At 42.2% G+C, this 13434-nt stretch overlaps 1 protein-coding gene across 1 annotated transcript in view; it reads left to right on the top strand.

Annotated features, from left to right (window-relative positions):
* Positions 1-13434, top strand: part of TLK2 (tousled like kinase 2) — a 40244-nt gene that overhangs the window by 7294 nt on the left and 19516 nt on the right. Inside the window, 6 exon segments of the mRNA XM_014310399.2 lie at positions 2418-2489; positions 4888-4957; positions 5978-6021; positions 7103-7198; positions 9833-10000; positions 10557-10652. Of these exon segments, the coding sequence (XP_014165874.1) occupies positions 2418-2489; positions 4888-4957; positions 5978-6021; positions 7103-7198; positions 9833-10000; positions 10557-10652 (546 nt within the window).

Raw genomic sequence — 13434 nt, 5'->3', positions numbered from 1 at the left:
CAGTTGTTGGTCAAGAATCTGACCATCCTCATTTATTGATGTGAGATATGGTTTTGATTCCAGTTGGTAGAGCTAAAAATTTCCCATGCAGGGTAGTCAGTGCAGGTACTTGTAGTACTGGAAGTAAGAAAAACATTGTGGATTTTGTATTAGGCATTTTTCCAGCTGCTTGCATCCCAGAACTTTACATTAAGGTGCAAACTGAGTGGATTTCTTGGACAAGATAAACTTGTATTTCTGCAAAAAGTGTTAGTATAATTTTTAGCTATAAGTGGCCCCATCAGTTTATTTTCCAGGTGATCCCAGAATACAGGGGCCTTGCAGAAGAGTTGTCCTGTGTATGCCACTGATATTCCCCTTCAATCATGTTCATGGAAAGTTCAAATGTGGTGTTTTTGAAACAGCTGCTCCTGTCATTTGCTATCCATCTGCAAAATGGAGGCAGCAAGATTTAAGCAAATGTGGAAACAACTTTCACTTTCATCTTTATCATGTCAGAACCCCAGTGTGAGCCCAGCAAACACTCATTTGGAGAGATGCTCCTGTATCTCACAAAGTTCTCACCCGGCACAGAAGGTTGGTTGGTGCCTTGGATGTGCTGTTGGGGTTGGAGTTCCTGAGAGAATGGACAGATTTTGGAGAACAGCGTTTGTGCAGTTTATAAGCAAGTTTTTTTCATGAGTGAAAGGATTCACTTTCTGTTGCCACTTGCCATAAGATTTTACAATTTTTTTAGCAATGAGACTTTCATGTGGATGTAGCTAAGGTTAATGTTGGCACTTCTGTTAAGTCCTGTTGGCCCAGGAGTAAATTCCTGGAATAACCAAGAGTTGTACCTATAACATTTGTGAGCCATCACGTTGGGTGGTAAGGAGCTTGTTGCTTTGCTTAAAAGAAACTATTGCTGAAGAGATGAAGTGAAACATTTATTCTGGTCCTGAGCTGTTTGTGTGATCTCTTGAAGGGATAATAGTATGGCTTAAAGAATGTAAACCTGCAATTTTTCCTTAAGAGAATCCTAAATGTTCAGCTTCTTGAGCTATTCAGGTGTTGGGGTTTTTTTGTTGTTTTTTTTTTAAGCAACTGAGCATGTTGTTTTAGGAGAACTGAATTTGATATTTAACACTCACAGTGAACACAGAAGGTAAACGTCTACTTTCGGCACATGCCTGCTTGGGAATTTAGGTTAGTAATAGCTAGATTATGTCACAATTTGATAGTGGTGTTTGTCCCTTAAACAGGGGAGAGAGAACTGATCTATTAAAAAATTATCTAGTGTGGGGTTTCTCTGTGGTGTTAAGGCTTCTCACCCACTTCACCATTTGAGTCTTCTGCTCAAGTGTATAATGAGAAATGGCTTTGCTTTGAAGAAAGATTGATTGGTGGGAAGTGGTTACTGCAAAGTTAAAAATGCTAAAATAGAATGCATAGAATGCATAGAATGAAAAGATGCTCACAAGTTATTAATTGAGAAGTGGCTGTATCATGTCATTCTTCCTGTTAATACATTCCATCGTTAATTGTGAATCTTGTTTTTACATCTTTGTCAAATTTGTCTTAATTTCTTAAGTTAGATCTGTAGGAGGATACTTTTGTGTCAGGATAAAACATGGTGACTTTGCATGATTCACTTTTTCCTTTTAAAACCAGTTTTATTAGAGATCTTAAATAATTTTCAAACTACTTGGATATGTAAAAATGCAGATGTGTATCCAGCAGAGCCTGCAAAGATGCAGCAGACTCTTGAGGTACCTGGTTACAATTTTGGTAAATCTTGTCTGGTCTCGTGAGTTTCTGCTTTTGGCCTGGTGGGAGCAGCTGCTCTGTGGGCAGATCACACATGGGTCCATAAAATAGCCAAGTGGGAAAGGTTGTATTATGGGTACCAGTTGTACTGCTCTTAATACAAGTTTCACTTGTTCACTTTCCTAGTGTTGAAAAAAGCATAAAATGACACATTTAAATCAATGGTACAGCCAGCATCTGATAACAGTAATAGCTGGCTTGCCAGATGAGGATGTGTCTAAATGCTTAGCTCAGGGTCAAGTAGATGCTTGCCTGGAGAGCTGAGCTTGAAACTCCTGCTACTCAACAAATTAGGTTTTCTTCCTCAAGCCTTAAGCTTCTAAAAATACCACCTTGGCTGTTTTGTGGATATGGGTAAATAGACCAGTTAAGAAACAAACTGATGCAGAGATACTCCAAAGGCTGGATCATTATCCTGAGAAAAAAATGTTGAACAATCCAACTGTCCTGCTGCAAATGTCTTCTGAAGCCTCTTAGTGCCCTATCCCCTGTCTGGGAGTTTGACCCATGTGCTGCTGTAACTGTAGTTAGCCTAGAGATTGAGTGTTTTTTAGGATGGGTCTGCCTTGTAGGGAAGTTGTTTCTAACAGTCTTTGCTTGCTTTTCACTAGGGTCCGTTAAATAGTGAGTCTTCCAACCAGAGCTTGTGCAGCGTGGGCTCTCTGAGTGATAAAGAATTGGAGGTAAGCAGGCACAACTGCTTGGGTAGTTGGGTTTAAGGTGAACATGATCCATCTCAAAGCATGGAAGAAATTGTGAGAGTCAGTGACAGTTGTCTTAGTTTGGAGAGTGAAAGGGACCAGGGAAGTATTTAGCTTGATCCTGCAGGCTTTCAACTTCTCTGTGAAGCTCCTCCTCGAAGCTTCCCACCATTCCAGGAAGTTTTTTCCTGATCCCAAACACAGCATTTGTAAAAGCTCAGCTTGGGAAACTGTTTTCAGCTCATTGGGATACATTTTTGGATACACATAAGCCAGAGAGCATTAATGGAAAAGTTTGCCCTATCTATCAAAAAATGTGAGTTTGCCTAAGCCTGTACAAGGCACAGCATTTTGTGCATTACTCTGTGGAAGTGTGGGGAGGTGAAAATTGATGCTTTGTCCATGGTTAGTCTCACTTCTTTAGGATTAACTATTTCAAAATGCTCATTAAAGCAGCAAAATGAATTGTCTTTGGATTTTTATTCTAAAATCTAAATCTAATTTTATTCTAAAATTCTGTGTTAGTAAACCAAAAGCTCAAATAAAAGTGCATTTTCTTATGCATTTCTTATGAACTTCCCCCATAGTTACCAGGTAAGTTTTGGGTCATATTTCCCTCTATTATATGGCAGTAGTAGTATGAGGGGATTTTAGGAATGCAGTGTCTTAAACTCCATAAAGTAAGAGCAGTTAGTAGTGAAAATCTGAGTATTCATTCTTTTGATTGTTTTTCTTTTTAATGTACTTCTGTGGAGAGATATAAATTGACCAAGTTGACGTATTCGAATCTCCCATTCCTTTCTTTTTCAGTCTGTAACAGATAATGTTGTGTGTCATTTTTATTATGTAAGTACTTGAATGGAAAAACAACTTAAACTGATTCTCATTAATATGCTCACAGCTCCATGGAGGCTGTAATGGAGCCTGTGGTGTTACAGTCACGCCAACGCTGTTCAGGAGCTGCTCTTCACTACACACTGAGGAAGCAATGTCTCTGACTTTTACACATAGAGGGGCTGGAGCAGCAAGTCTCTAGGTAGTTTTGGAGTTTTCAGTCCCCTCATTCTAAAAAAGTACCTTGCAGACACAATAACCACCTTTGTCTTAACATGCCCTCCATCGTCTTACTAAAACAGCACTGCCTGTGAGTGCCCAGCTGGTTAACATGGGGCTGTAGATGTCCAGCACCCACTGGGAACACACAGCCAGGTTTAGGTTCGACTTTATCCTTTTTGTCCTACTAAAGGAAGGAGATTGATTTCTGTACTCACTATGAGTAAGTCTTTTGGTAGAGATCTTTAAAGAGGGTACTTGATATTTGGGTTTCCAAAGAGCATGAAACTTAGGTGTTTGCCACAGACTCTCTGGCCATGGCTTTCCCTCCCCCAGAGCTGTGTTTTGCACAGTGTTTTTCTCCCTGCCCCCAGGCTATAGTTCAGTGGTGGCTGCAGTGACTGGAGAACATACAGCTTGGGAACTATTTGGGGCAATTTTAAAATGACAGTGGTAAGGAGATTGACAAGACATCTCTTTCCAGCAACCTCAGTGAGCTGCTTCCAGCAGTGCTTCCCAATGTCTTCAGCAGGTTTGGCCACAGGTGTGATCATGGTGACGGGGAAAGCACCAGGGTCTCCTCCATTCTCATGTTTAGGCTTGCTAGCCTCCTACAGACAGATAGGCATGACACTTCTGGAGCCCTCAGGCCTGTCAGCTGTGCTCTGTGTTGTGCCTGTGCATAAATAAATTGATTGTGCATAAATCCACTGATCAGCTGCCCATCAGGTCTCTGGGTGCTCACAGAAATGGCACATGCAACTGACCCATGCCTTTAATGAGAGCTGGTGCGGAGCAAACAGAAGCCTAGGTGAATTGCTGCATCTGTAACAGCTTTGTCTTGCCTGCTGTCCTGGGATAGTTCTTGCAGCCATCTTCAATGGGGTTTGAGAAGAAGCATTACCTGCAGGCAGAGTGAATTGGCTTGAGAGACTGTGATTGGACTGCAGATTTGGATGTCAGTACTTAAACCTCTCATCATTATTCCCCTTGTACCAGTACTGTGATCACCTTGAAGGAGTTTACATAGGTTTTTATAAATGTTGAGCTTGCTCTGCTAACCCTGTAAGGTCACTGGCTTGCAGCAGCTAAAATAGAAAAAATAAATTACCTTCTTGTTAGCCCCATTCTCTCCCTCTGCAGCACGCCTATGAGAAGGTAGCAACTTTTTGAGAGCTGTTGTTTCGTTAAGTACCAGCAATGGAAAGAAATTAACCAGAGAAATGTAATGGCCACTGGGAATATGGAGCAGATCATTGTGTTTGGACATTTTCTTTAAATCTTGGAATAACTGCAGTAACATTAATTTTGAAGTATTGTTTAACAGACCCCCGAGAAAAAGCAGAATGACCAGCGGAATAGGAAGAGGAAAGCAGAAGCCTACGAGACCAGTCAAGGTAATCCATGCTGCGACCCTGCCATAGGATTGCCACTTGCTTGGTAACTTGGGCACAAAGTGCACAGGCAGTGTCCTAGGAAACTAATGGCTCTTCTCAAGGGTGTGTCAGGCAGCTTATTATAAACTACTCCATGATGGTGTATTCTCTTCTGGGAGCCTTTGTTACCCTTATTGGCAGGAAAATACTTGGTTTATTTGTACAAACTCTTGCATTTTTATGGGACAGGCTGCCCAGAGGTTTCGTATTCTGCTCCCAAGTGCTGTTTTGGTCCTGTGTCACTACATATACAGCAGCCAGACTTCCGAATACAGTCTGTATTGCTTTCCAAGACACGTGCCTGCCTTGTTGGAGCAAGTTTTCACCATGACAAATCAGGAACAGGCTGTGCCTAAGCAGGCAGTGCTGTCCTGAGTGGAAAACCTGGTGTGTTGAATCCAAGTTCACATTTTCTAGCAAATGGGCAGAGGGGCAGATTTTCAGTTCTTTCATTCTTCAACAAGAAAGTAATGAGAATTGTGTTGACAGGACTGCTTTGATAATATGATAGTAAGAAAAAAGGACTAGGTTTTAATGAGCTGATGTTAAGCCACTGCTAATTATCTCTCAAACTCTTACAGGAATGCTTGTGAGAGATCTAATATGCACTAATTTAGCTGAAGGTGGAGGAGTAAAAGTAGCCTTTGCTCTCTCCTTATCTTGAAGGAAATTTTGGAGAACCTATGGAACAGTCAAGACCTTCAGTGTTTTCTAAGTACTTCAGCAAGTGCAAATGTTGTTTGATTGGATCTGACACATTTGGAATTGAGAAGTTAATTGAATTGTCAACTGTAGAGCCTCCCAAAAACAGCACAAGGGCTGTAACGCTGGGGCGCGTTTTTGTTGTGCGGAACCTTTGTTGTGATAGGTGTTGCACTGAACAGGAAAAGGAGTGTCAAAATGTAGGAGGAGATTTTTAGGATGGCATGGTAACTTCTCTAAAGTACTACTCTTATTTTAGTCCTTTGCTTTCCTTTTTAGGGAAAGGCACTCCTAGAGGACATAAAATTAGTGATTATTTTGAGGTAAGAATCTTTTCATTGACAAATCTGCCTTAATTCACATTTTGCAAAATCTGTGGATAGAAATTTGTGATGTGACGTGTTACTGATCTGTCATTGGGATCATGGATTGGTGATGTCAACCTGATATGCTCAGATCTGATTAGGCAGAAGATATGAAGAAATTTATTTTTAAATTAACAGTTAGTTGAACAGTTGATAGGGCATTTTTTTTCATTTAAGTGTAGGTTTGAGGTTGATTTCCATTGGAACCTCTATCTCAGTTGAGGATATCTCTAGGTTTGCAAACAGTTTTGATAAGGATCCCGAGTTGCAAAAGAGCCCACCTGCACAATCCTGCTGATTGGAGTGGGAAGTTGTTTACAGGGTTCCCTCTTAAGAAAAACTTCTCATGGGAGGCTGGTGCCATAGGGGCCAAACCCCTCCCCAAAACAGTGATGGACATTCTAAAATCAGTATTCTTTTTGCACTGCATAATATCTGAAACTTTTCTAGGTCTGCACAATCCAGAGCTGTAGCTTTTCTCTTAAGTTTGTTCTTTATTTTATGGAGTAACTTGGAGTCAGAAATTAAGTGCTTATTAGTGCTTACTTCTTTCCCGGGTAAATTTTTTTATAAGCAGTACACTGTAGGGGTTTCTGTACCAACTGGAGCAGTTCCCCAGCTCCTTACCTCTCCTGCCTCTTAACATTGACTGGCACAGGTGCTTCATTGAAGATGAACATTACCTATCACTCCTGTGGTGCACATCAGACACATCTCCTCACAGGGAACGGGCTTCCTAATTCCAGAGAGTAAATAACTGATCTATGGCCAAGCATGCAGGTTTATATCTTTTTGAGTTACAAAGGAAGATGTACTCAGTGAAAATACAAGTGTTTGTTTTAGATATTTCAGTTATTTTGGAAGCTCTGTGAACTGTTAAGGTTTTCCTCTTAATTTATCTTCATTTTATGTAAACTATTCCCTGAAGCCTATACAGCTTCATTTTTAAGGTGAATGTGTTTCTTTTGTCTGTGTTAATTTTGGTTAAATGTAGTATCTCGGTGGAAATCCTGATGATCAAATCTGTTTGTGTGCCCAGTTTGCTGGGGGCAGTGGCCCAGGAACCAGTCCTGGTAGAAGTGTGCCGCCCGTTGCCAGATCCTCTCCGCAGCATTCCCTGTCCAACCCCTTGCCGGTGAGTGTTGTTGGGGACACAGTTGTTGGCCTGGCATCGGTTAACTTGGTGGCCATGCTTCAGACAGGTAATAAAAGGTTCTGTCTCTTGGTGAGTGATTTGGCTTGTTCTCCATTTTAAATCTGAAACTGGATTCTGAGAGCAAAGCCATGTCTAGGACCCTGGGACAGCCGCTAGTCCAGCAATGGCTGTCATGAATATCTGAGCTTAAATTGTACAGGATGAATGTTTCTAACATGCTGCCTGAATACAGAAGGATGTCGGTCCTTAATAAAGGTGGAACTGACCTGTTAGTTACCCTTTATTCTATTGTAGCTCATGAACTCCATGGAGTATGTTGTGTGTTTGTGCAGCACTATCAGGGCTATTCTGATTTTGATTGGACCCCTTGGGTATCTTGAACAATGTGCCCACCATAATTATTTTGGGAAGGCCTTTTACTTCTGTTCGTGTGTGCACGACTTGCAAGGGGCATTAGCAAAAGCTTCCAGAGACATGCGTGTACATGCCCAGCTGGTGCTGGTTTTTGGCATGTAATTCCACTTTACTTGCAGCATTTCTGTGAGATCTGGATGTGAAGAAGTAACACATGTTTTTAAACCATTTTAGGACAGAGCAGCTAAAAAAATTGTTGCAACTAGCAAAGCAGTATTCAGAGGCTCTATTGCCTGGGCTTTAGTCTTGACTGGGCCCCTCTTTAAAAATTTTCAGCATTTATTGAGTGTCACAAAAGACTGGAGACTTTGTGGGAGAGGTTGGGATTCCCAAAGCCAAATGCAAAGTCTTTAGTGATTACATTATTCTGCAGAGACCTTTGCTGAATGTACTGAACTAAACCCCAACGCTAAATACTGCTCAGAATTCCATGTGTTGACAGATTTCAGAAGGTTTGTAATGCTGCTTGAAGGGAGAGCTTCATGTACACTTCTAGATACTTTTTAATGTTTCTAAAAATTAAAATAGATCTTATTAATTGAATGGACTTTCATGCTATCATTTATCAATTCACTAATACATCTCTTTAAAGAGAAGTTAATGAAAAAATAGCATCTCTGAATGTTGCAGATGTGTGAGGGATTAGGGACAATTCTTTATTCCAGCAGATTAGATAACCCATAATGGAACAAGTGGATTCTTCCTGTGGTTTTCTTCTTCTATGCTTGTATATGTTGAGTAGGTAGAAGTTGAACAGAGTGTTTCTGATGAATATTGATGTCACGGTTAGTTTCAGCCAGGCCAGTTTGTCTCTCTCCTTACACAGGTGCTTATCTGCTGTTCTTTCCTCTTGCAGCTAAACCTGTGATGTTTGCTTATTCATAACAAACTATTCTGGGCCTTTTCAAGATCTGTCCTCTTCTTACAAACTGAATGTCAACGCTTTGATCTAATCCCCAAAAAAATGGGGGGATGAGTGAAAATTGGAGGACACTGAGTCTTACCCATTACAGGTGTTAGTAATGATCTTGGAAGGAAGCAGAGTGTTAAAATGTCTTTCACATGATACAAACCTCCTCCAGATCTGAATTTATCTGTACTGTACTGGAAAATTTCTGCAATCAGAACTTGCAGAGGAATTGTAATGGCCTCAGGATGTAACTGCTTCTCTTCAAATCTCTTGGCTGATTTGAATTGCCTCACTTCTCATTTGATTAGAATGATCTGCAGGTCTTGAGACTCTTGTGAGGCCACTCTCAGGCACAAGCATTCTTTTGGGGAAGGAGGCACACTCTTGGAATTGGTAATGTTAACCAGAAAACAGGTTGCAGTTTAGGTTTTTAAGAAAAACTGAAGCCTGACCTGACTCTTTGCTTTCTCTGAGGCATTTGCCTGGCCTGGAGTTACAGCTTGGAAGGACTTGCATGATTATTAGCCAGATTGCCAAGTTTTAGCAGTGATGGTGTGGCTTTGGAAGCCAGGGCATTGAGATGCTGTGTGCTGTGATCAGTGTAGCTCAGATGATTCTTCTTGTTAAACTCAGTTCCAACTCTACCACAGTTGGAAAACTAATCTACCGCAGGACAAAGGAGCTAGCCCTTAAGAGATGTAATGGACCTTTAAAGGATTTTGGTAATGAATTAGTACTTCACTTACCTTGCAGGAGATGGGCCCCAGCTGTAATGATAGAAGTGAGCATACCCCGATGTCTGGGTCCTAGACATGGTTAGGTTGCTTCCATTTAGCACTTCTGACTCAGTTTACTTTGCCAGAATAGCAACATATCATGAAATTGGCTGTTTGAAAATGAGTCCTTAAGAAACATAAAAAATTATAATTGTGAATGCATTGACCGCAATCCCAATGTAGATTTTTTGACCTGCAATCTATTTTGCTCCACTGACTCTGAAGCACATGTATTTGCAAAGGAGGAGGATGTGTTAACTGACAAGGAAGTCTGTCCTGTGTGTTCATTTGTTAGGGTTTTTTTAAATTGTTAACTTCATTTCCTTGTTGCTGTCTGCCATTGGAACAATGACTGCAGGAGTCCTGTGTGAGTTATCAGATCCTCACCATGCTGCCTGCTCATTCCTGAGCTGCTGCTTCACTGACAACAGTTTTGGCAGAGTCAGAGAATCGCTTCTTTTAATTAAAAAGAAAAAAAGGTAGTTCATTGTCTGTTTTTTGACTGTGTTGCAGCGGCGAATGGAGCAGCCGCTGTATGGGGTAGATGGCAGCGCAGCCAGGGAGCCGCAGGAGGAACACTCTGCTCTGCCAACGCTGATGTCGGTGATGCTGGCGAAGCAGCGGCTAGAGAATGAGCAGCTGGCACAGAGGGGAGGTGGCCTCTGTTTTACTTTTGTCTCGGTGAGCAGCTCTGAAAAGATTTGAATCCTAAGGCGTGTGTCTAGTTAAGGGATGGGGAATTTGAAGCTTTTCTGCCCAAGCGCAGCCTCGTTTTTGCTGACCCCAGTCTGTCACCTTCTGGTAAGTTCATCTTCCTTGTGAAGAGTTCTAGGTCCCAGGCTTTGCTTATTTAATAAAATGGCATGAGTTTTAAGTTAACAGCTCAAAATCTTGCCTAGATCAAAATGACGTCATCCGAGGGGATAATGTGATAGATGCAGAAAAGCAAAAGATTGAAGTATAGTCTTGTTGCAAGAAGTGTTTGGATTAGCCTTAATCTCAGCTGCTATGAATTATATCAGGCTTTTAAAAGCTTTGTCTTAAGCAGGTTGGACCAGGCTTCTTGGAAGAAATTGACTCTGCTTTAATTGAGCTGTATCTCTAAAGCATCCTTAAACCTGAGCATGAAAGTGTGGTGCAGGCTAGACTGCAGCTCCAGTGTGGAGATTAATGTATCTGCACGGGCACTGGTGGTCATGCTGAGGGACATGTAACAATACACAACTTTCTTTTACAGGCCCAGCAAGGCAGCCCATCTTCTACCGGATCAGGGAACACTGAGCATTCCTGAACCTCCCAAAAACAGATTTCCATCCAGCACAAACAGTCACAGGTATAGCTCACTAGACAACATAGCTCTTGGATGTGAGGTTGAAGCTTGACGCAGTTTATCTTCTGTGCTAGAGTGTGCTGCTGGTAGTGGACATGATGTTTCCAGTGAGAAGAGCGAGTATTCCCAACTCCATCTGTAACTACTGAATGAAGTTGATTGCCCTGAGCTTTGTTCCTCATCCTGTAAAGAAGGTTTTCAGTTGCTGCTGCTGGAGTTTGTCCAATCTGCTGCTGAGGCTTTTCTATGTCAGTGCTGTGGGCAGTTTGTCAGCTGTGTGTGATTGTGCCTGGGAGAGGAACACCTCAGCTCTGTCTGTTTCTGCTCTGTTGTATCCTCAATGTTCTTCCTCTCTCTGGAAGTGAAGGTGAGAAGGAAACCTGAGCGATAGTTGTGAATGTCTCTATTCTGGCGCTGGGTCTGTTCAGGCACTGGGTCATGGGTGCATCACGTTGCTTACAGTACAGATCGCCACAGTCTTGCTGGCAGCTCTTTGACCTCTGTAGAGTCCACTCATGGAATAGTTGTCCTGTCAAGGTGGAACATGGTGTATTCCTGAAAGTGCTTCCCAGCAACTTCACTGATGTGGAGTTAAGAACAGGAGTACCTCTTCTGACTGCACTGCTATGTTTTTGGTACCTTTTAAATTACCGAGATTCTTTTAGCTGTGTTATCTTCTGTTGCTTACCAGGGTACCCAGGTTTATCTGCAATGCACCCTGGTTTATCTCTTCTCCAAGCCTGCGTTTAGTCTTCCTTGGATTTTCATCTCGGATCTCTCTGTGTCTTCCCCTTTTAAACTATCATTTCCTCACACCAGTCTCTGTCAGAGGTTATTTTGTTGCTGGGAAGGTCCATACTCCATTAACCCTGCAGGTGGTAGAAGTTCTCTGTTCAAGGACAGCAATCTCGCTGCTGGGGGTACTCACTTGCTCAAGTCTGGGCTCTATTTTGCCGCTAGGGGCGCATTTGTTGTCTGTATTCTTAAAACGTTGGTTTGGGAAGATCCCTGTTTCCTGACAGTGCGTGGAGAGGTCTGTGTGTGAGAATGATGCCACAACTCAAGAACCTGCCAGAGATTATGTCCATCTTTGCTGTTCCAAAACCCATGCTTAAAACAGTGGTCAAACAGTGGTGTCACCTGGAGGAAAAAACAAGAAGTTTTTATTTTCTTCTGTGCTTAACACACCCACAAGGTCCATGTTCTTAGCAAGACATTATCTGAACAAGCTTTCTGCCAGTGTTCAGCTTCATGATATTCCCCAGAGGTCTAGGTGGGGCATACATGTGCAGGAAAGAATCTAGGAAGATGTTTGGTGGTGTGATGAGGTCCTGTACACATTCTTGGTTTTTCCCTCCCAAGCCTGTTAGGAGTTGATAGAGTTAAAAAATAGATACACTTTGATGATTCCCGGCTTGAATCACTTAGGGCAGTGCAAGAAACAAATCAGCATGATTTCCTCAGTGTTTTCAGTTAGTGCTAGGGCCTGAGTGCTCTGAGGTGACTTGGGGTGAAGTCACATGTAAGGGTATGTATCCTGACTTTATCTGACACAGGGCAAGTATGTCTCTGCCCTTGCCTAGGTGAAATAACAGTCAGTTACTAAAGAAACTTTTCTGCTGTTTGGCCACCAGCTGCACCAAGTTCTCCACAGACATCCTGCATGGTGCCTCCCATGGCAAAGCTTTTCCTGCAGGCAAGGAAGCATGCACCAAGTTGAGTCAGAGGTGAGGGGACCTGCCCAGGCCACCTCTTTGTCTCTTGGGATTTTAGACCCATCTTGCTTGATGTGCCATGTTTGCAGGAGCTCTGTTTGAGCTTTTCCATACTTGGGCATATGTTGGGAAGCAACAGTCAGCCAGGTTTGTCTCTTACTCCATGGTGTTGGCTTCCAGGCAAGCTTGAAATTTGGAGAATAGTTATATAACATCTCCACAGGTAAGCCTCTGCAATCTCTTCTCAGAAATGGAATAGGTGCCTGCCAACCACGACTGTGAAATCTGTGTGTACAATCCTGGAGAGTTTCCTCTGTGTTGACTTGGCTGTTTTAGATTCTGTGTTCAGGTACATACTGACTCCTTCGCCTTCGCCACCCTTTTTGGAGTGCTGAATCTGAAATATTCAAAGAATATAGTGTGTGTCTTCTGTTCTTAGGTATAACTCTCCCTTCACTGCTTTACTGAAGGTATTTGAGATGTTTTGCATCCCATAAAACTTTCCAGATAGTTTTCACTCAAGAGCTATAAAGCTCCTGTCCCCAGCGGGTACTAATACATTAGTTTATCAGAAACAAAAGCTTGTGCCCAATATTCTTGTTGTCAGTCTGTTAGAATATTTTAAGATGAATACCTGTGTTTTCTGTCAGGACCACTTTAGAGCCTGCAGGTGTTTTTGTCTGCTGGTGACTGTGTGTGCTCATGAAAGGTCATAAAGTTGATACTTCTGCTAAGGACTGGGATTTGGTGTGGGGTTTCTTTCTAACGCCTTTTTTCTGTGTAAGCTCTCCTACATAGAGACCACCAAAGAGTATGCAAAACTCAGCTATAAATGTAAAATTCACAGGACACAGAGGATATTTTAGGCTGTTGAGAGTTAGCAGTTTGTGCTCTTCAGAGCTCTGTGCTGGCTGACTGCACCTCCTGTGCTGGAGGAGCCCACCATGCAACAACAAAATGAATAATGGAGAACATTCTTCCCCTGAATGTCAGGATGCAGGGGATCAGTTCTTCTGAGGCTCAGCAGGGGGTTACACTGGGACTTTAGTGCTGACTATTTGAAACATTAT

Source organism: Geospiza fortis, unplaced genomic scaffold (assembly GCF_000277835.1).
Source record: "Geospiza fortis unplaced genomic scaffold, GeoFor_1.0 scaffold218, whole genome shotgun sequence".
NCBI classification, from domain to species: Eukaryota; Metazoa; Chordata; class Aves; order Passeriformes; family Thraupidae; genus Geospiza; species Geospiza fortis.
This window is presented reverse-complemented; position numbering and strand designations above follow the sequence as displayed.